This window comes from Montipora capricornis, chromosome 13, assembly GCF_036669925.1.
Source record: "Montipora capricornis isolate CH-2021 chromosome 13, ASM3666992v2, whole genome shotgun sequence".
NCBI classification, from domain to species: Eukaryota; Metazoa; Cnidaria; class Anthozoa; order Scleractinia; family Acroporidae; genus Montipora; species Montipora capricornis.
The window spans coordinates 8,955,335-8,978,217 of NC_090895.1; the positions used below are offsets into that span (position 1 = coordinate 8,955,335).

Genomic DNA, 22,883 nt, shown 5'->3' on the forward strand with positions numbered 1-22,883 from the left:
AGGAATTTTTGGTTATGGTAAAGATCCTTTCTCTGTTCCTTATTGACCGAATGCAAAAATGGCCGCCAACAAATTATTCTTTTGTCTTTGTGTTAATTAGCCTAACTAGCCTCTTTCACACGCGTAATACTGAAAGAATTTGGGCTGTAAAACGAGGCTAGTAAGGCTAATTAATACAAAGACAAAAGAATAATTTATTGGCGGCCATTTTTGCATTGGGTCAATTAGCAGTCATCCTTTGAAATTTCAGTGAAATCTATCCAGCCGCAAATAGTTTACAACTTTTTTTCAATGAGGTGACGAAAGGTCAATACGATGTCGAGCATAAATGCGCGAGTTCAAGCGCCGTGAGATTTTCCCAGAGGAGGGGAGAATTGGGGGGAGGGGGGCTAGGGGGTACCTTTTAGGAGTTAAAAAAGGGCTCTTGGTACCTCTGAGGGTGTTCAGCCTCAAAGGGTCCACAGCAGGAGCTTTAGCGGTACCTTCTAGGGTATTATGGAAAAGATTATGACAGGAGCCGCTTGATAATTAACTAGCTTTACTTTTGTCTGATTAAGGCCGGGAATTCACAACACGCCGCGATATTAAAGTATTTGACTTTATTTACCATTTCCAGTAATGGAAGTTTTTTGTTAAGTACTGTAAAGATTTCTATGACAATGCTCTCAAAACCTTATGAGAGAAGGTATTCAATGAAATCATCTTTATCGTAATGAAAACTTATCAGGATGCATACTAGAACGTTACATTCAGAATATTCGACTTTATGTACTGCTTTGTTTCTATTAAACAACTTCTGTTAAAAAAAAGTAAAACAATAACAATTTATGGGAAAACTTTCAAAAAATTTACGCCAGAGTGGGAGCAGCAATCGAAGAAATCACTTGTATCCCTATTAAAAGGTAAGAAAGTGTCAAAATGGGTGCTTTTAGAACTGAACAAATGGTACCTCTTTGAGGTGAAAAAATGGAAAAAATGGAAAATGAAAACAAAAACGGGAAAAATGGAATTCTAAGATTTCTCAAATTACGATTTCTGGCGTTTTAAAAAGTGCTTTTAGGCTTTTTAGCAGCTTTGAAACCATTCAAACGAGGACTATGCTTAGCTAAGTGAGTGATGTTTGTGCACCAAAGAAAATATTTCTAGATATTCATGAGTCAAGGAGGTTCGACCTGCTCCTTTGTTTGTTTGTTTATCCAAAAACTTTATAAAAACTTGATATATACGTTATTTCATCAATTTGGGCGACTGGTTTTATGTGCTGTAAAACGGCTCAGTCCTTTTAAAAACACAAAAATCCAAATAAGTGATCAAGGCTTAATATAAAGCGACCGCATCTGGAACTTTGACCCATTTTTCGTGGAAAAGCAACCCTGCAACATGCCATCCATTTCGTTTGGGAAGATTGTTCTCCTGCTCGCCTTTATGGCGGGTTGCTGTTTCTCTGAGCTGACCAAAGAAAATGATAGTAAGTATTACTCTTAAAATTAAATGGAGTTTTGCTCCATTCCGTTTACTTCCAAAATCATGTTTCTTTAAACTCTTTTAAAACCAAAGGCAATTCTCGCGCGAAATTGTCTTTTGCAAGCTGCCACGAAGGCCCGGCTGACACGAGCGAATTTTGTTTATTTTAGCCCTTAATTTGCCAATACACGACGAAAAATGAGTGCGACCCCATGTTGAAACTTTTCAAATAAGCCGAATTGCTGCATCGGGGGCTACCGAAGTTGGAAACGGAAACATTTTTTTGTTTATTTAAAACCTGTGAAATTCATTTTCGCGTGATGCTTTCTAGTGAAGTGAATGGTACCACTAACTTTCCTTGATGATGGGATTATATTTATGATTGATGTTTAAGTGAATCACTGGCACTTGATAATTTTGATTAATGCGATTCGTTCCAAAATTTGGAACTTAATTTTTTTTCCAAAAAAATTATCGCCAGGGAATTTGAAGCAATTAAAAATCGCTCTGGTCCGCCCCGTCCCTAAGTGTTGCCTCTTTTTGTCCAAATCAACACTAAAAAATTAAGATTTTGAACGATCTTTCCGTAGATATTTTTTTTGTTATTTAATATTCCTGTCGAAATTTGTATAACAAGCTCATTAAAGGCAAAAAAGCCACGTACGCAACAATTTTATTTGCATTTACCTCTTCGTCAAATTCTCAAGTAGAGAAAGGAATTTTTGGTACTGGTAAAGGTTCTTTCTCTGTTCCTTATTGACCGAATGCAAAAATGACCGCCAACAAATTCTTCTTTTGTCTTTGTGTTAATTAGCCTAACTAGCCTCGTTCACACGCGTAAAATTGAAAGAATTTGGGCTGTGAAACGAGGCTAGTAAGGCTAATTAACACAAAGACAAAAGAATAATTTATTGGCGGCCATTTTTGCATTTTGTCAATAAGCAGTCATCCTTTGAAATTTCAGTGAAATGTATCCTGCCGCAAATAGTTTACAACTTTTTTTCAATGAGGTGACGAAAGGTTAGTACGATGTGGGGCATAAATGCGCGAGTTCAAGCGCCGTGAGATTTTCCCAGAGGAGGGGAGAATTGGGGGGGGGGGGGGGGGGGAGGGGGTACCTTTTAGGAGTTAAAAAAACGCTCTTGGTACCTCTGAGGGTGTTTAGCCGAAAGATTATGACAGGAGACCCTTGATAATTAACTAGCTTTTAATTTTGTTTGATTAAGGCCGGGAATTCACAACACGCCGCGATATCAAAGTATTTGACTTTATTTACCATTTCCAGTAATGGAAGTTTTTTGTTAAGTACTGTAAAGATTTCTATGACAATGCTCTCAAAACTTTATGAGAGAAGGTATTCAATGAAATCATCTTTATCGTAATGAAAACTTATCAGGATGGATACTAGAACGTTACATTCAGAATATTCGACTTTATGTACTGCTTTGTTTCTATTGAACAACTTCTGTTAAAAAAAAAAATAAAATAAAACAACAATTTATGGGAAAACTTTCAAAAAATTTACGCCAGAGTGGGAGCAGCAATCGAAGAAATCACTTGTATCCCTATTAAAAGGTATGAAAGTGGCAAAATGTGCTTTTAGAACTGAACAAATGGTACCTCTTTGAGGTGAAAAAATGGAAAAAGATGGAAAATGGAAAAAAATGGGAAAAATGGAATTCTAAGATTTCTTAAATTGCGATTTCTGGCGTTTTAAAAAGTGCTTTTAGGCGTTTTGGCAGCTTTGAAACCATTCAAACAAGGACTAGCTTAGCAGCTGCGCCTCCAAAATGTTGTTTTCACCGGGTAGCAAGGAGAATAAAACAACTGAATGTTATATTCACCGCGCTGCCCGGTGAATATAACATTTTGGAGGCGTGGCTGCTAAGCCAATCAAGCACTTTTCGTGCCTTTTTGTCTTGTTTTATCCCGTTTCTTTACACCTTCTTGATATTCACCGCTGAAAATCATACTAAAAGAATTATTCGCCTCAGGCTCAGTGAATATTTACCTCGACTACCTCTTGGTAAGTATTCACCAATTTTTACTTCACCTTCGGGGAATAATTGTCAAATATTCATGAGTCAAGGAGGTTCGAACTGCTCCTTTGTTTGTTTATCCAAAAACTTTATCGAAAATTTTTTTAAAAGGAAAATAAAACGGAACGGTTGAATACGTCTCGTAAGTAGAGCTACGCTTGAATGCAGTTTAAGGTAGTAACTAAACGAAAACAAAAGATGGCTGACACGCTTCAGCAGCGAAGAACGATGATTTTACCCGAAACTTGATATATACGTTATTTCTTCAATTTGGGCGACTGGTTTTAAGTGCTGTAAAACGGCTCAGTCCTTCTAAAAACACAAAAATCCAAATAAGCGATCAAGGCTTAATATAAAGCGACTGCATCTGGAGCTTTTACCCATTTTTCGTGGAAAAGCAACCCTGCAACATGCCATCCATTTCGTTTGGGAAGATTGTTCTCCTGTTCGCCTTTATGGCGGGTTGCTGTTTCTCTGAGCTGACCGAAGAAAATGACGGTAAGTATTACTCTTACGATTGAATGGAGTTTTGCTCCATTCCGTTTACTTCCAAAATCATGTTTCTTTAACTCTTCTAAAACCAAAGGCAATTCTCGCGCGAAATTGTCTTTTGCAAGCTGCCACGAAGGCCCGGCTGACACTAGAGCAAATTTTGTTTATTTGAGCCATTAATTTGCCAATACACGACGAAAAATAAGTGCGACCCTACGTTCAAATTTTTCAAAGAAGCCGATTTGCTTCCTCGGGGGCTACAGTTGACAATTTTGATTAATGCGACCCGTTCCAAAATTTGGACTGAAAATTTTTTCCAAAAAAATTATCGCCAGGAAATTTGAAGCTATGAAAATTCGCTCTGGTGTGACCCGTCCCTCAGTGTTGCCTCTTTTTTTTCCCCTAAATCAACACTATCCTTCAGTAGATATTTTTTGTAATTTAATATTGTTTATTAAGAGAGCATTTATTTTGCGATCGAGTAAGATTGGAAATTACCAGCATATGGGTCAAAAATCACCAATGCTGATATTGGTACCCAGAAATAGCCTATTATATGGTAAGTGTTGTGATGTATTTTTTTTCCCTTAAGACCTCTTTTTTTGCCGTTAAAATTACAAAATATTGAAGGCTCTTGATATCGACACAAAGTCCATTTAATCAACACGCATTTTAGAAAATTGAGGAAAGTAAGTTCAAATCTGCAGAAAGATTATGTCTTCGAGTATTTCAAGCCCAAAGATTACATTTTTAGTGCAAAAAGAATGTTTTGAGAATTAAGTAAAGATGGGCCTTATTTCAATGCCTGAAAATTTCATTTTAAGGCTCTTTTTGAAGTTCTCTGTTTCATATCCGGTATAACTCGCATATCCACGAAAAAACAGATTTGGTTTCTAAAACTGATGGTTTTTAAAATGATTTAAAAATTTATTTGGTACTTTTCTTTAACTGGGAGAAATAACCCAAAGAAACTCCGTAAAATCGTGGTAATAACTCGCGACAAACGGGCAGCAGTCAGACCCTTCATCCAGACTTCATCGGCTACTTCTGAAACAAAAAACGTTCAATTGGCCGGAAATTTCGATTAAAGAATTATAATAAGCTGACCTTTCAATTCAAGTAGATAATGATTAATAACTGGGATATTTCTTTCAGCCTGGTGCTTTTATTTGACTGAGAGAAATAACGCGAAGAAGTTTTTTAAAATCGTGGTAATAACTCGCGACAAACACGCAGTGGTCAAACCCTTCATCCAGACTTTCTCGGCTACTACTCAAAGAAACTGGAAGCTCCAAAAAGCTTACACTGGGTTGCCTGTGGGACGCATTACACACACAAAAAAAGAAGTCACTGAATTGGGTTGTATTGAACTGCAGCGTTCCAGTTAAATTTTCAAGTAGGGCGTCATAAGACCATTTGAGGGGTCACCCACATGTCGTGCCAGCCGAGGCCCTTTGGTTCACACGTTTAATTATTTTGTAGTATCCTGTCCTATTTTGAGGTCTTTTAGTTTTTTAAGCTTTGGTAATAAATTCAGATTAAAGATAACAAAACACGCTCTTGAGTAAAATTCACTCGTTTCTTCTTTAAATAAATAGTCTGCAAGAAAACTAACTGACGGACGTTTTGCAGCATGTCTTGCAGTTGCACTAAGCAAACGTTTATTGCACACACTAAGAAAGGATTGAAGGTGTTGTTTCCGCTTCATAATTCCTCTTCTTGTTAGTCTATCTGATGCAAGTGTGTGACCGTGAAATGTCACGATTACTGCTTCAAGAATTTGAGGCTGGGCTCTCTGCACACTTTATGACACTTTATCTCAAGGTCAAAAGAAGAGCTTCCTTTCAAGGTGAAACAAGCAAAAAATGCTATTTTAGATTGGAAATCACACCATTTACGTTCCGTAAACCAAGATGCTGCCCGTGTGGATGTAGTTCTGCTGTTCTGCTAGTACAGGACTGGGGCATGAAGTTCTTGCCCAGAGAATACAGAGAGAGCCAAAAAGATTGGTTTGGGAAACGTGGCGTCCCGTGGCATATTACTGTTCCTACCAGGAAGAAAGGTTCTGAATATGAGATGTTCACTGTTGTTCACATCTTTCCCGCATGCAGCCAGGATAGTCCCGCTGTGATTGCAGTCATGGCAGATGTTATCAAGGAGCTCAAGATCATTATGCGTACGCTGACGTCTGTATACTACCGCCAAGATAATGCAGGCTGCTATCACCCTGGGGCAACCATCACTTGTGCTAGGATCTTAGGCAAGCTCGATGATGTCACAAGTAAACGTCTTGACGTTTCTGACCCACAAGTTGGAAAGGCCGCTGTGACAGAAAAGCCGCAACAATAAAGTCACACATAAGAATTCACCTAAATTCTGGCAATGATGTGGAACCACCAGTCCAAATGACAGATGCAATTCTGTCACGAGGTGGAGTTCCTGCAGTTGCTGTTTCCCTGTGTGAACCTTTGACACCATCCATATTGTGACCATTAGAGATCGATGGCGTTAGTTTCCTAAACAACATGGAGTATGGAAATGACGGGATTCGCGTCTGGAAAGCGTATGGCATTGGCCCTGGTAAATTGATTCCAGTCAACAAAGTGCAGTCTCCTTCTTCTTCAGAGATCCCAACCGTCGCTATCACTTCAGCATCGATCAAGGCAAGACCGACAGAAAAAAGAGGGGAGGAATCGGAAAAACAGCCAAATGAAGATTGTGAGTCAGCTGCAGAAGAAGACGCTCAAGACACAATCTTCACTTGTCCTGATGAAGGATGCGTGAAGACCTTTCTAACACATTCTTCATTGCAGAAGCATTTAGACTGTGGTAAACATCGAAGAGTACTTGAACGAGAAACACTTTTGGACCGAGCGGCAATTGCCTATTTAGAATCTCTCGAGGGACAGACTGCAGGGATTCCACATCTCAGTGCTGCCTCAAAACCAGCTGTCGGCTCACATTGCAGTTTCATTTTGTCAATGGGATGGGCTCTCAAGTCTGGAGCTTCTCGGATTAGGTTTACGGCCAGTCAAAAAAGTTATCTTAAAACCAAATTGACATTGGGCGAACAATCTGAGCAGAAAGCTGATCCTGTTTCTGTAACACGAGCAATGATGAGGGCCAAAGATTCAAGTGGTAATTCCCTCTTTACTAGTGAAGAGTACCTATCACAGTCACAGATTGCTGGATTTTTTTCGCGTCTCGCATCAAAGAAAAGATTGCAAGGCGATGATGATGACAATATACTTGATATTGATGACATCGATGGTAGTCACATGCGTCACATAATACAAGAATTACGTTATCTACGGCTATCTTTAGTACAGTGGTTATTTCCCTATCAATGAAAGTTGAAACATCGACACATTCCATGGATGACATAATGACCTTTTTTGTATTCAATACTCGCTTCGAAGCAAGCGCTTCAATAACACAAAAAGGCAATATATTTTGTAACTAAATTAAGAGTGGAATATTCATAAAATCTTAAGTGCATTAACGTTTCAATAGCTTTTGGCGAATAAACATCATAAGTTGCGTGATTCGTAGTGCCACTGACTATATGACCGAGTAGAAGTTTGGTTCTGCTCACCAACAAAACTAACTTTTATCTCTTTTCTTACCACTATACTGAGTCGCAAGGTATTACACATTCCAAAGCAGCCCTTGTTGATCCACTGATGACTATAGACACAAAGTCTCCTGGTGAATCTGTAGCACAACAACTGACAACAACGACTGCACACAAAGTTATTGCACCATTACTTATAGCCGTTGTCAAATCTCCGATTGCACCATCAGTCGTAGCCGTTGTCAAATCTTCGATGACATAATAGTCTTAGCTTTCTTTCTTAAAAGTCACGATTACATGTTTCAATAAGACAAAAAAATATATATATTTTGTTGTAAATAAAGAGCGGACTATGTGTACATTAACGTTTTAACAGCTTTTTGGCAAATAAACATCCTAAGTTGCGTGACTGGAAGTCCCACTGACCATGTGGCCGAGTGGAAGTCTGGTTCAGCTCGCCGACAAAACGAAAAATAAAAAAATAATAATAATAAACCGATTGCAGAGCAAGAACCGCGCTTCTCCCATGGCCACGCGGTTAATCAACAAAGTGCAGAGCAAGAACTGCGCTCAGCCCATGGCCGCGCGTTTAATGATAAAGCGCATTTTACTTTTAACTTGACGTTTCGTATGCTACAACAAACACCTTCAGAAGTGACGATTGAACAAATTCAAATATGATATATATAAAATAAAGAAGACTGGTAACTAGAGAGAATAAGATAAAAATAGTAAGATAAGTGGATAGCAGTGAAACCTCACTGTTTCATAATGCCATAGTTTTTCACTGCCAACGTTTTCGTTTAACGCTGGTTTAAGGTCACGTATTAATAAAGTTTCCTTTATTTTACAATGTAACTCAGGGCTACCATTTGCTAAGACTTGAAAATGGTCCCATCTTATCTTGTGACCTGTTTTTTATGCGTGATCTGCAATCGTGGAAGTTTGACTGATCCTATTGAGAGCTTTGAAATGATCTTTTTTACGGTCAAGTAAGCGACGTTTCGTTTTACCAATGTAAAACTCATTGCAGTGAACTCAGTTAAATTTAGCGTGGAATTCACGAGTCAGATGTTGAATTTTCCTTGAATCGCAAAGTTTTTTTTTTAAATGTCCTTGGTCGTATATAAATACCTTACTAACTTAGTCGGCCAACGGTGTAGACGCCGTCATTCGTTTAGGGTGCAGCGCCACAAATTTCTCACAAACCAAGCTTCTATCGATCGTAACTGCATTTGCATGCATGCCAGGCGCTGACGGCCAAACCTGAGAGACGTTCGGTGGTCATTGTGTTGAGAAGCAAAGTATGGATCCTCCAAATACAAGAAAATGACCTTTCCGCCTCCGTCCTCCCTATAGGCAAGATTTTTAGAAGTACCCTCACGTTTGGAAAGAAGATGTTGTCTGCGTGTTCATAATCCCATGCTTCCTATCGCTTCCAGTGGCTCATCCATCGAAACAGTTCACTTTCGAAAGATGACGGCAAGGTCATCAGATTGCCCCACTTCAAATGCAGTACTTGAGCAAGTTCTACTGTGGCCTCTTTCGACATAGGAGTGATTACTGAGGCGACTTTTGAGTTCTGAAAAGATTACGCCAAGAAAAGGTATTGCCACCGTTCTTTTCCAGTACTGTGCAAGTGACTCTGCTGGGTAGTTTTCTCAATTTATTTGTTTACTGCAAACACGTGGACGTCCTTCAGTTCTGATAGACTAAGAGCTTTCTGGTACATGTGTTGAAACCACGTGTTAATTGCATCGCGTATCTCTTTATAGGGCTTGATAATTCCTTCAATCTTCTGGAAACCAAAGTATACCTCGAGAAACCTTCCTTGCAGAGCGGTGACGAGTGGTCGCATCGGCTCCAGAATTTCTTTAGCACAAACAAAGCTGAAAGTATGTCCAAAGCTTATCATACTGTGTCGCAGTCCATTTGACATCGTCTTGGTTTTGGCATCCCGGGTTCATTCTTCGTTGTTTGGATAAAACCGGACGTCAACATTTGTGGATACACATATTTCATTAAGTGTGATGTCAATGTATTCGTACAAATGAAAAATTGTTTCATATGTGGAGTGCTTGTCGATCCACCTCGTCTTGCACAAATGTTCCAGCTTGCGTTTCTTATTCTCTGTGGAAAAAAGTGTCAATTACGGTCGTTAAGAATCTCTCTCTCTTTGGTGAGTTGTCACAAAAACTGAAAAATGCATGGCAAGAATCCATCATGTTCTGAATTGAATTTATTTCGAAAGCATGGCATACAACAAGGTTGATCGAATGAAGGCAGCAACCTTGATACCCTGCATCAGGTGCGTTCTCAACTAGCTCAGCTTGGCCTCCCTTTTTATCTGAATTAATTGACGCAGTTGTGTCATATGCTTGACCAAGGCAATTTCTAATGTCAATTGTATGCTTGTGTAAGCTGTTTTTGATTGCAGTAGCAATAGCTGAACCAGCCGCTCTTGTAAGATCACACATGCCTATCAGAACCTCGCGCTTTATTGGGTTAGATGGGTCAGAAATGAGGTCAAGCAGGCAGAGACACACTGACAACACTTTACGACCTGAAAAGTTGTTTCGTCGGTCTCGTGCCCACGCATTACTAAATTTCTGGGACCCATGCACGTATTTCCGTTTTTTTTTTTTTTCTTTTTTTTCGCGTGCTATATTTTTTTAGTGGGCTTCTCTAAAGCGGGGTGGCTAACAGCCCAATTCAACCTCCCCTAGATCCCTAGATACGCTGTTAAGTTGTTGGCCTCCAACTATTAAACAGTAACTCGAATTGGACTTTAATTTAAAGTTCAAAGTCCATTGCTAACGGGAATAGACAGTGAGTTTTTTTTCAACACACAGAAGTTGGAATTAACATTAACTGAAAATTAATGGGAATATTTACTGGCTTATTGGTACTATTCATCAGAAACCTGCACTTCCTCGAGCTCGGTCGATGAAGAATTTTTGCTGTTTTTTCCCTTCCTTCGGTAATTTTTTTTCTTTCGCGATAGACTGCTCTCGGTTTCTAGCACTCGTAAGTGTAGGCGGCCTCCCAGAAATCTTATGAGGAAGTCATAATTAAAATTAAACAAGGAAAATCTTCCGTTTCTTTCCTTGGGTCAGGATTTTGCTTTGTAATCGGAAACCGTGATTTTTTGAAAACATAATGTCTAACGTTGTTACGTGCAACATCAGTCAGCCTCTCTTTTAAATCGCCATTCCACACTGAATACCTCGCCTGAGTAGCCAATCATATGGCAAGAACTATCCTAGCCAGCGATTCTAAATAATACTTATGCAGCAAAGGAAGCTAACCTAAAATTCACAAGAAAATCCTTTGCAACTTCCATAAAAAACAAACAAACAAACAAACAACAACAACAACAACAAGAAAACATCCAGATGTCTTCGCTTGGCTCTATAAGCTTTCTTTGTAATTTTTTCCCGCTATTTCGACTAAAATTCCGTTGTTTTCATCCTCTTCGGTGAAGGCCATTTTTGTCTCGCTCGATGACGATCTTCGGAACATCAAAAAATTATGTCATTTCAACCGATTTCGATAAAGACTGACCAGTGATTTCTTTATTGCCATATCTCGTTACCAACCAGTTTCGTGACGATCGGAATAACGCCGGTGTTTTCCAAAATTTTTTTCGGAATGATTCGTGAATTCGAAGGAGTCTTATACGGAGACCTGGGCTGGGTTTTGGCCCAGGGAATGCCGGTCTGTTAAAGGGGAAAAAGACAATTATTTTTGTTTCCCGGACTGGAAATGAAGGATCTCCAAATGAAAGAAGCAGCAACAGCTTTTAACATTGTTGTCCTTGGTGTTTGAAACGGTTTTGATTTTATGCTTAATGCTATGGACATGGAGCGAAAATTATTCCAAATCTACCGATAACAAAAATAAATAGTTGTAATGATTTTCATAATTAAGTAAAGCACGATCGTCTGGGTGAGTGTAGTAATGAGAAGGACTGTTTGAGATGACAGTGATTGACGTTTCGACAACCTGAGTGGAAGTCATCTTTAACGTCAAGTGAATTGTATCGTCAATAGCTACTATAAAGCGTTTTCACTCACGTGACCAGCAGCCACAATGTTACTGAAACAATAAAAAGTATTTGCATAAAAATAGAGTTCAATTCCCGGAAGATTAGTTTGGTACACTATCATGGCCGCCATTCCTTTGTTTTGGAACACCAATAAGGCCGCCGTGAAAACGCTCCATGAAAATTCTGGTCGTACTCCTAAGATGTCGTTGGTCAACTTATTCGTGATGTTATTGGTCGACTGACAGTTGAGCCTAGATGTAATTGGCTGGGAAGACTAAACAGTGATTGGTAAAGTGACTTTTCCGTTGCAAAATCATGATAAAGCCAAAGCTCTGGAAAATTATTTTTTCTGTCAATGGGCCGAAATATGTTGAAAGAAACTGTTCCAAAAATGATTGAGCTGTTTGCAAATGTCAACTGGCATATCCTGATGTATTAAAAAAAAAGTGAATTCAAGTTTTTCAGTCATTGGCGATATAAGGTATTCCGATTGTCCAGTTCGCTTGTGCAATTTCACATCTCTTTGCATGGTATTAGACACTGAAGTGGAAAAGAAGGCATCTAATGGACGTGCGCTGTTTTCAATGTTTATTCTGCAGGTGCTTCCTCGAGGCGAGAAAAGAGAAATTTGCCTCAGTTCGCAGCTATGATAAGATGTGCGACAAAGCGCTCTTGGTTGGCCTACTATGGATACGGATGCTGGTGTGGAAGAGGAGGATCCGGAAACCCAGTGGACGCTACTGACATGTAACTAACAGAAGCTGTTCATACAAACTGCCCCGGTTTGGCGCGTTTCTTAGGTGTAGAAGCGAGTTTAGCTTCATCGCAGGCAACGACAGTGACAGCGATAACGATAATGAAAATGATCATGATCAACATGGCATTGATCAACACTTAACTTACTCCGACACGTATATGACTCGACAATATTAGGAAAATGATTTTTAGGCCTTAAATGGTTAATTAAACGAGTCTCTCAAGTTTTATAATGTCGCCGAAGGGCCTTTTCAGTGACGCAACTTCTCAGGGACTCGTCACTACAAATGAAGAACGTCTCAACCAGCATAATGTTCTCCTAGTTCTGACCATCAACTTTTATTCTTTGGTTCCTTTTTACCTCCTATATGTTTTTACTTTTGTAGATGTTGTATGATTCACGACAAGTGCTATGACCGAGCCACAGCAAAAGGCTGCAGGCCTTATTCGGATTGGTACAGCCGATCGGGATGCACTCGTTGTGGTAAGGAGTTCTTCAAGATTTTGTGAGGTTTAAAAAAAAAAACATTAAATGAGCTCAAATTGTTCTTTTTTTGTTTTATTTTTTGGCAAACCCATCCATTCCAATGTCTTTAATAAAATCAAACCTTACGGCAGAGCGTTCAATGATGTAATGCAATAACAAAAATAACCTAAATAACCGTTCCCTGGAAGGCTGCCATACTTGAGAAACGACATCGATGACGCTTACGGCAACGGCAGTGCCACGAAACAGATTCAAATCATCCTTTCTTTGCCGTAGTTTCCAAATCAACGTCGTGAAGTTACCTCATGAGAGGTTTTACCTACAACGTGACTATACAACAGTGCATCATTCAATTATATTCTTTAAGTTTATCTCTCGTACCAATCCTGTAATTCGACAAAGGCGAGGTGAATATTTAACAATTATTCCATGAGCATGCGTTGGATATGAGATGATCAATAATCACCTATGTAATTCCACTAAACCGGGATATTGACCACGTACAGTTACATATATAACGTTAAGTATGAATATTTATATCAGATATTTTGTTGATAATTTTGTAGCTTCAGATAACGACTCTTGTGAGAAATCCATTTGTGAATGCGATGGAGCTGCAGCTCGCTGTTTTCGCCGGTCCATCTATAACGCAAAGTACAAACGGCACCGATACCACCACAGTTGTTGAACATGTGAATGGAACTGGCTCCATATAATAAAATTCTGAATGTAGGAAACATAAAAGAATTTAATCAGTATAATTTACGTTATCACGATTGCTTTTCAAGGCAACACTCTCAGTTGTACTTTAAATTTTCTCTCTATTGAATTTTTCTCTCATTGCGAAGCATAACTAACAAAACCACGAATAAAATATCTTCAAGGAGTATACCTCATGTATTTCAAAGCTATTACTTAAGATCTAGCTTGGGGTTCTCGAAGATTGGACAAGTAACCACGAGTAACCACAAATAAAGAAAGAACATATTCGTACTTTCTTTTTTAAAGTGGTTACTGATCGTTACTCGACCAATCCCAGAAAATAGCTACAACAAGTTGCAAAAACAGTGGAGACACTTCACCTTCTTGCAGCGTTATCAATGTACCTATTATCACTCACACTGCAGCCCCCCTCCCCCCCTCATCAGAGTTGCTATCAAGACAAAAAAATGTTAAGAATTTAAACAGTCAACATTGAAAGGGGGAGAGGGGAGGAGAAGTGGGAAAGGTTTAAGTTCTTGATACGGCAAGTATTGGAAGCTAGAAAAGGTGTTTTTTAATGATAGTGTCTCAACAATTTTGCAACTTGTTGTAGCGACGAAAACTACTTCACTAAAAGGTTATTTTAATCTGTGTTTAGAAATTATTATAAAAGGAAGCGTTTCGTATCACAAGAACGATATAACCTTCGCAGACAACGAACGACAAAAGTAGTTGAGACACTGAACTGGGAAGATGACAATCAAGTAAAAATCACCATAACGTTACACTTTCCACTTGCACTCCCCCCTTTCCCCCAGTCTCCCCCCTTCGGGGGAGAGGGAGTTAGATGGAAAGACTTTGGGGGAGGGATTTGTCCGAGATTCCTTAAATTCCTTACTAGTAGTAGTAGTAGTAGTAGCAGTAGTAGCAGCAGCAGCAGCAGCAGTAGTAGTAGTAGTAGTAGTAGTAGTAGTAGTAGTAGTAGTAGTAGTAGTAGTAGTAGTATGCCTCCATCGGTTGGTGTCAACCATGGATGATGATGCGCCCTAGTTGGATGCCGCAGTAGGTCCGCGGCGAGAACAGCTACGGATGTGACTCCTGAGGACAATCCGGGAGCGACAAACTCTGCCACAGTGGATGCAGGTATAAGTGGTTGCCAGGTTGTGTTCACGCCTTCCGTCTGGCTCTCTTGTCCTCTGCCAGGTTCTGGATCTTCTCTTCGCCCATCTTCAACTGTGCCATCTACTGCGGTCAGCTGCTGTGCACTTCTAGCTCTCAGTGTTCATGTCCGGAGCTCTGATATGATATGATATGATATGATATTTTATTATTTATGCACGGTAAAATCATCAGCTAAGATTACAAACAATGCTAAAATGTAAATTACAAAAGGTAAAATTTTAAAATGATTACAATAAAATAAAACTAGTTAAAATATAAAATATTTAAAAATATTTAAAGTTCAAGCTATAAACTAAAAGCTGTTTTCCGTAAATGCCGTGCGTTAGACTTAAAGAATGTCATTAATCTTGCGTTTAAATACCCCGAGAGACTCTGTGTTCCTTATATCGCATGGTAGACTGTTCCATAATGTGGCGCCATTGTAGCTAAAGCTTTTTCGGTAATAATCAGTGCGCGGTAATGGAACATTGAGCTTATTTTCAGAGTCCCTGAGGACATAAGCAGAGTCACGCCACGTAAACTTTGAATACAGATACTCCGGAGCTAGCCCGTGCAGACATCTAAACACCATAGTGGCTTTATGAATTTCCTGCTGGCGTGCAAGATTTTTCCACCCTAAAAACTCGAGTAGCTCAGTTGCATCAGCATCATAGTTCGAGAATGTCAACACACGGGCTGCTCTATTCTGCAATTTCTGCAGTTTGTCTCGTAGCGTTTTCCCACAGTTACCCCAAACAATGTCACAGTAATCAAAGTGAGGTTTTACTAAAGCTTGGTAAATAAGATGTAAGGTTGATGCTCTCATGTCGCTCTTGCAGACATCTTTACAGCGCAGCTTGGGTTGTGCCAGACGCTAGCTCGCCGTAAAGGATGTCCTTTGGAATACGGATGCAGGCATTGTATACTGCCATCTTGGTCGTGGTTGTGAGGTTGTTGTTCTCCCAGACACGTGTGGTAAGCCGACCCAGGGGCGACCCTAAAAGCCGGAATGACGGAACGGCGGAACGGCGGAATGGCGGAATGGCGGAACGGCGGAAAATGACCCCAAATCCTAAAAGACGGAATGACGGAAAATCACCCGAAATCCTAAAAGACGGAACGGCGGAAAATGACCCCAAATCCTAAAAGACGGAATGACGGAAAATCACCCCAAATCCTAAAAGACGGAATGACGGAAAATCACCCCAAATCCTAAAAGACGGAATTATCCAAAATCGAAAATCACCCAATTTTTTTCGCATGAATACCAGTAACACCACGTTAGAGTTAATGTAACTCGAAACGACTGAAGTTATTTCTCGCTTATTGCCCTAACAATCAACCACAATAGCATGCTTAATTGGCTATTTTAAAAACTTGTGTACATCTGTATACTTTTCACCTGAATTCTGACTGCATAATTTGCGCGAAACTGCAGCAATTATTCGAAAATATAAATCAACTAGAATTTATATCACAAGTAACTAACATTAACGGGAACTATTAATATCAACAATTCGTCGCCTGGCCCTAAAATTAACTGGAAATAATCTCAACAATAACTAACATTATCCGGAACTGTCAATATAAACCATGTTCACAACTGTTGACGTTTCGACGTCAAACCTTAACAAGAAATGACTTGCAGTGAAAACTATGCGAAAATGTCTTGTCTTTTGGAACATTGTTTTTCTACCACGGTCATTAATAATTATTGGTAATAGGACTGAGTGGAGTCCAATTTAGACTACCGCACAGCGCGAGTCTGATTTGTTCTTCACGAGTATTATTACAGACCGAATTGGACGACACGTAGTCTTATTTCCAATTTATCATAAAATTACAATTTCTGAGAAAAGAGGAATAGCCAAGTTATGAAGGAAAGGAAAAATTACTATTAAAATACCGACAAAGGAGATGTAAACATCTAAGGCCACCGCGCCTCCTACAGGCAATTAAGCGCCAGAAACACGCACGCATGCACGTAACTACAACTTTGAATGTGATTGCCTTATTGCACTGGCCGATAGCAAACTGTCCAAGCTGTTGTTACAGCTGCTTACTTTATAAAAAATGGAACTTATAGGGCTATTTGTATAATTAATCCACGGCTTACACAAGCCGCGGGGTATTTAAGATGCGAACTTGCCGTATAAATGGTATATTTTAACAATTTCACGTCTTACACGAGCCGCGGATAACATAAGTCGCGGCTTGTGTAAGACGAGGGTTTTGAGCTCGGCTCCTATGGAGGACGCGAAGACACTCGTGAAAATGGTATCGCGGCTTGTTTGCGACTTATGTAAGACGTGAACTCACACTGCGTACGCGCAAGTTTTTCCCGAGCTCGCTCGAGTGCCCGTGCAATTCCCCGACTGCTATGAAAACTAACACAAGAGCGAGGCATTACTCACGAATGAGCCATGAACCATTTACACGAGCACTTCGCGTTCGGGAACTTTCAATATGAACCACGTTCACAATGGTTGACCTTTCGTCGCCAAACCGTAACAATAGATGACTTTCACAGCAAAGCTATGAAAAAGCTGCTTACCGTAAAATGCATTACTAATAATTTTTCTTTTAAGCACTTCAAATCAAACACAGCTGACTTTGGGCATTAAAAGTAATTATGGCCCCGTGGCCACGATGTACGTAATGAACAGGCTACCGTAAAGATCTTCATATACCGAACTCGTTACGTAAATGCTCAAGATGGACATCATCCATCGCCTCCTTGTCAGCTTCCGTTACCTCTACCGACGGATAGTACTTTTTGCCGTGGGCGTTGCGAATGCATGACAACTTTGGGTGATAATGCACTGGCTCTGGTTTGATTGACATCCTCAACTCCCCATCACGGTTAGGGATTGGCCTGAGTTCTAGTCGAGCAAGAACAAAGTCCCAAGGTGGTGGAGGAACTACTTCCGCTTCGCCTTTCTGGGGTTTGGGACGGATGTTTTGTCGACACCCGTAACATCTGTAGACCCTTGAGTTCTTGAGCCATTTGACTTTAAACGTGGTTGTGTCGAGAGTTGGTTTCGGTGGTGTTGCAATTCTCTCTCTGTACTCACTAGTTGAACGTTGGGTTTGTGGAAGACGTTTTCTCTTTCGTTCCGCGTCTCCTGGTTTCCCACCGACTGACTTTGGCACGTTCTTGTACGCACATTCAGTCAAATTCTTCTTTGCTTGATGAACTGGCACGCCTTCCTGTAGTAACGCTGCTTCCAGCGTAAGTTCGTGCACCCTCTTATTGATCTTCTCCTTTTGGGCGTGAGACTTGCTGATGTAGACCGAGAATGTGACTTGAAGCTTTGAACTGTAGGGCTGGCCTATCTTGCAAGGACCTTCATCCACTATAGCTCTTTCGCAATTCCTTTCCTCTTCTTCGGAAATAGATTTCAGCAAGTCAACTACTTCTGTCCAAGCAAGTTTTCGATCTCCATACATCTGTCTCTTCCTTGCCTTTATCCGCTGATGCTTGGACTCTGCCCCATTGTTGTAGAAAAACGACTCCCCAAAGCCAGCACGTTTCCTGACGGGTGAAATCATCTTCTTCTTCATGTCTTCTGCAACGTTTGCCATAAAGTACTTGTGAAATTCTGCTTCGCTTGAATGGGAGAGCACTGTGCCCCTTGATTTCCTTTCTCTTGAATTCCAAACGCTTTCCAAACTTTCAAGCTTAGCATCAAAGTCTTTGCACCCGTCTGAGTCAATAAGCCCTTTTTCCTGCTTGACATCAGACCCAAATATGTCTTGAAGAAACGCTGTGCAGTGCTCTGCTGAAATTCCTAATGAGCGAAGCTTCCTTTTACAGTCTTCTTCTACGTGCCTTTTACATGCAAGCCATGTTGCTATGGGAAGATAAGGACTCATTCCCTTCTCAACTGCTTCTTCACGGTCGGACCCTACAAATCGTATGTTTTTCGTGCCGTTGTCAAGTCCTGTGAGTGTGGCTCCAAAGTAGCTGAATGTGTCGCTGTTCTTCCTAGTGTGTATCAGTGTTGGCCCGAGTAAAAGAGGGGGCTTCCCAGTTCTCCTGTCCTCCAGCAACAAATGCTTGTAGGTGGTAGGTGTCACGTAGAATTCACCAATGTTGAAAGTTGTGTCGATGGAGAGCACTGAAAATGTGTTGGTAGTATTGGCACAAAACCGCTTGACATCTTGAACTTGCCTATCAGACGCTAAAACGCATGCCGGACTAGGAGCAACTTGTAGGCGTCGAATGTAAACTTTTCCCGCTTCCTCTTCCTCTTTTGACTTAAGGGTGAGGTCATATAACTCGTCTTGACTTCTGGCTTCTTTTCCTTTATATTTTGCGTTCTCCACTTGCTTTCTGTTTCTGGGAACATCTGAGAGGCTGCAAACGTTGAGCAGGCCCCCGGCCTCTTCGAACACTTCGTCATACACTTGTGACGGAGGAGCAGAACCCTTCACCTTTCCTTTAATGCTCTCCAAAACTCCAGGTTTCGTGCGAGTAAACGCCTTCTCCGACTTAGAATTGCCGTGCGGTTTGGTAGTGATTGCGTGGGGTTTTCCACAGAAACTGTACTGTAAAAGTACGAATTGTTCAGGCGTGAAGACGTGCCCATTATATCGGAACATTTCATAAGCTCTTCTGCGGAAATCGGGATGTTGAGCGTGCGTCCAGTACGTCCTCTTGAGAAGAACTGTTGAGCGTTTACAGTCTTCGGGTTTTGTTTTGGAAATGAAGCGGATTTCCGGATCTTTGTCCTCGTAATAAGCAATGACATGACTTCCATCATTTTTAAAAACTCCGAGACCATCTGCTTTCCAGTCATCTGGGTTACGAAAACAAGGCGCCTTCTTATCGATGACGAAAACTTTATTTTCTTGACACTTGACGGGTGGTTTAATTGCCACCTTATCCTCAGGGGGATCCAGCAATAGCCGTGCTATGTCGATGTTGGACAATTCCTTTATTTCTGTGGCATACACTGGGATATCTTCATCTCCGAGATAACAGAAAGCAGCTTCAATCTGATCCTGGGAGCCGGAACCGCTCAACGACGTTTTAGCATCGTTTTCTTCAGACTCAACCCTACAATATATCACGTGAAAATTAATGCATTTCGAAACCGAAATCATTCAAACAGTGTAAAAAATCTATATGTTGTATTATTATTATTATTATTATTATTATTATTATTATTATTATTATTATTATTATCAAGTTGCACGTTAGCCATGTGTGAAAATTACCTGACTCCATCACAATCGCTTGAAATGCTCTCATAACTTTGGTCAACTGTGTCACAATCATCTTTAGAGTTGTCAAGGGTGACTGCTTCTACGACGTGGGAGCTGGCACTGCATTCCAATGAAAATTTGAAATGTTTCAGTATAAAATTATACCATAAACACGACGTTACTCTCTCTCTCTCTCTCCAAGATCATTTTCAAGTTCAGTTAAAAAAGTTATTGGAACTGTTGCGAAAGATATGTAGATATGCAGCAAGTTGTACAAATCTAAATGACATGAAGTCAATTTCAGAGAAATCTCTGAAGTATGTCAAGTTGAAAGTTAGCATATATGAAAATTACCTGTTTACATAACCACCGCTTGAAATGATCTCACAACTTCGGTTAACTGCGTCAGCGTCAACTTTAGTGGAGTAGACAGGGGTGACTGCTTCTGCGGCTTGGGAGCTGGCGCTATATTTTAACACAATAAATTTTATGGAAATAAATCTATTACAATTACTGTACAAGTATTTTAGGGAAAAATGGCGCTAACAAATGACGTTTCAACCTCTCTTAGAACATTTGCAAGTCTATGGAGTGTTAAATTCTTTTACAATAAAGCGGTATATGGGAGATAGATATGACAAGAACTACAAAATGACATAATAGTGAGCTTCTGTTTATCACATTTTCAAATTTTGTTCACTTCTTCTGAGAGGTGGAAAAGTCTCATGCACATTTTACCCTTAAATGGGTTTCGAAGAAACTACTATTAAAAGTAGTCAGCAACAGCGGTATTTAATTTCACAGTTTTTTGGGGGGTCATGCTATTAGCGCTTCCTTGAGGAAAGTAAACGATCCTATTTCAAGGTGAAAATAACGTTATTTGTGGATTTTCACTGTTAGGACTATTTAATTTAGGGTTAATAGCGCCCCGTTCTTTTCCGCCCTGAGCCTCAAACAGACACACTTGTTTATTTCTAGACATCTCTTATCTGAGCTTCACAATCGGTACATGCGCCAAGTTATTATCACGCTAGAAACTAGCGCTCATTTACGGTAGAAGAGACAAGAGTTGGTACCTAGTAATTACCTGTTTGCGTGAGGCGAGTACTCATCATCAGCAATGTCAAAGAGGGTAGCATCTGTGACTTTGCTAGTTAGGCTGTACCACAAAACAACGATCGACAAGAATTAATGTGTAATGTTCTCAGTTGACTAGTTATGCTGTTACAGTGACAAATGTGACTTATTTTCGAAACGCAGCACTTTACCTGGAAATGCCAAGATTTAACCTTCTTTTAAACAAATCCTGTCTAATTCGGACAGCAGGCTGACACCTGGATGGTCAAAAGAATGAAAAAAGACATTCCAGTACGTAGTTGTAATAGTTGTAACCAAATCTTTCCTTTCAGTTGTTAAAAGATACTATCTTTTTTTAATCACCAACACTAATTTGAAATATTTTATCTACTGCATATAGGTTTATACTCGCTGTCTTCATATTGAAATTTAGCAGATACATTTCTTACGTTATAAATAAGGCATTTATTAATATATTTTTATTTGTTTCGTTTACCGTAGGTGGGTTAACGCATCCGCAAAAGATAACCACAAAAAGGAGCGTCCTAAGAGGAATACGAAGAAACTTTTAAGACTACACAGGAAATTAAAAAAACATAGAATGAACAATACCTCTTGACCTTTTTCTTCAGAGGAGATCGAGAGGGCGATAGGGATGAATCGTTCACCTTTAGAGTTACACAAGAAAAAAATTGTTATTACGTCTATTAATATATTTGTCATTGAAAATAGAGTAACAGGGAACACATTACCAGCGTCCAGGCGTTAAGTTACCCTATCATGACTCGATCAAATGGCGCCCTTGAGTAAACGCCCCATGTTAGAGCAGAAATATTAAAAAACACCGCTTTTGAATAAATGCGGAATGGCGTTGTTCGAATAATAAAGTGAAACGCAAATGCGGTAAAAGTCAAGTTTGAGCAGGCCTGAAAAAATAAATAACTTCATTGATTGAAACAATGTTTCATTACATTTCAAACTCAAAGGACGAGAACAATGTACTATATAGTTCAGCTTCAACAAGCTTTGGCAATTTACTTTCATCGATAACAATGTTTTTCAGTTCGTAGTATAGTTCAGTGCTCCTGCCCGGCCATACTATTGTTTGCAAGAAATATAGTGCATTATGAATAAACGTTGCCCCCGTGTAAACGTTGCACTCGAATTCTGGAAAAGTTAATAAACGCCTCGGCGTTTAATCAAGTAAATGCGGCAATTGGGGCGCCCGCGCGCGGAATACGCCGTGTCGGGAGAGTTGCGGTGCTTCTCCCATATTTTTTATCGCTCGCCGTTTTCAACTAACTGCGCGCCTGGAAGAAGCTATACACACGCAATGAAAGGAATTAAAATTCTGGTAGTTCATGGACTAATAATATGCCATTTTCGACTTCTAGTAAAGTTAGTCTAAAATTTAACCAGAAAGATTTTATCAAAGCTTAACAAAACAACATAATAAGTATACATACCTGTGAAAGATGTGTTTCCTCTATGAAGTCACCAAGCCCGGTGAGGAGATCAACCACTGTGTGTCAAAGAAGAATTGAAGAAGCTGATTTTTAAATATATAACAATTTCCTATCACGGAAGTTAATATACTGGCACAGGAACACTGATTGTGCTAAATACAAGCTTCCTTTTTGTCACTCACTTGAAGATGTCTCAGTATCCTCACTTGTTTTGGTCTTGCGGCTGCATGAAAGAGACAAAGAGAAGAAATCTTATTACTTGTGCATGTGTTTAACTCATATAGACATTCAAAACTTATGGGAGTTTCGATATTTAAGTAGTTGTTTTTTCAGTGCTATTACCTGGACTTTCTCATTTCAGCGAGAGACTGCTGAGCACAGCTCTTAACTCCACTTTGACTGAGCC

At 39.9% G+C, this 22,883-nt stretch overlaps 2 protein-coding genes across 5 annotated transcripts in view; one reads left to right on the top strand and one right to left on the bottom strand.

Annotated features, from left to right (window-relative positions):
- Positions 1 to 21,925, top strand: part of LOC138029850 (basic phospholipase A2 acanthin-2-like) — a 22,922-nt gene extending 997 nt beyond the window's left edge. The window contains exons 1-4 of one of the 4 annotated variants that reach the window (XM_068877660.1): positions 1,408 to 1,468; positions 12,217 to 12,364; positions 12,760 to 12,857; positions 13,427 to 13,689. In XM_068877660.1, the coding sequence (XP_068733761.1) occupies positions 1,426 to 1,468; positions 12,217 to 12,364; positions 12,760 to 12,857; positions 13,427 to 13,548 (411 nt within the window). In that variant the 5' untranslated portion in view covers positions 1,408 to 1,425 and the 3' untranslated portion in view covers positions 13,549 to 13,689. Of the gene's footprint in view, positions 1 to 1,407; positions 1,469 to 3,854; positions 4,002 to 12,216; positions 12,365 to 12,759; positions 12,858 to 13,426; positions 13,690 to 21,512 lie in introns of those variants that run through there. The other 3 variants (XM_068877661.1, XM_068877658.1, XM_068877659.1) reach the window with 3 other exon arrangements.
- Positions 16,077 to 21,407, bottom strand: LOC138029433 (uncharacterized). The gene is made up of 6 exons (XM_068877172.1): positions 21,403 to 21,407; positions 21,203 to 21,268; positions 21,022 to 21,093; positions 20,289 to 20,399; positions 19,947 to 20,054; positions 16,077 to 19,785 (listed from the first exon to the last, which is right to left on the bottom strand). Exons 1-6 carry the CDS (start codon positions 21,405 to 21,407, stop codon positions 17,406 to 17,408), a joined length of 2,742 nt encoding a protein of 913 aa, XP_068733273.1. The 3' UTR covers positions 16,077 to 17,405.
- Positions 21,926 to 22,883: the final 958 nt, after the last annotated feature.

What these genes read in the sequence shown, in the direction of transcription:
- LOC138029433 (XM_068877172.1), bottom strand. An exon ending in TACTCGCCTCACGCAAACAG is followed by an intron (nt 20,400 to 21,021) that starts GTAATTACTAGG and finishes GTTAAAATATAG; the next exon opens with CGCCAGCTCCCAAGCCGCAG. An exon ending in AGCGGTGGTTATGTAAACAG is followed by an intron (nt 20,055 to 20,288) that starts GTAATTTTCATA and finishes ATTGGAATGCAG; the next exon opens with TGCCAGCTCCCACGTCGTAG.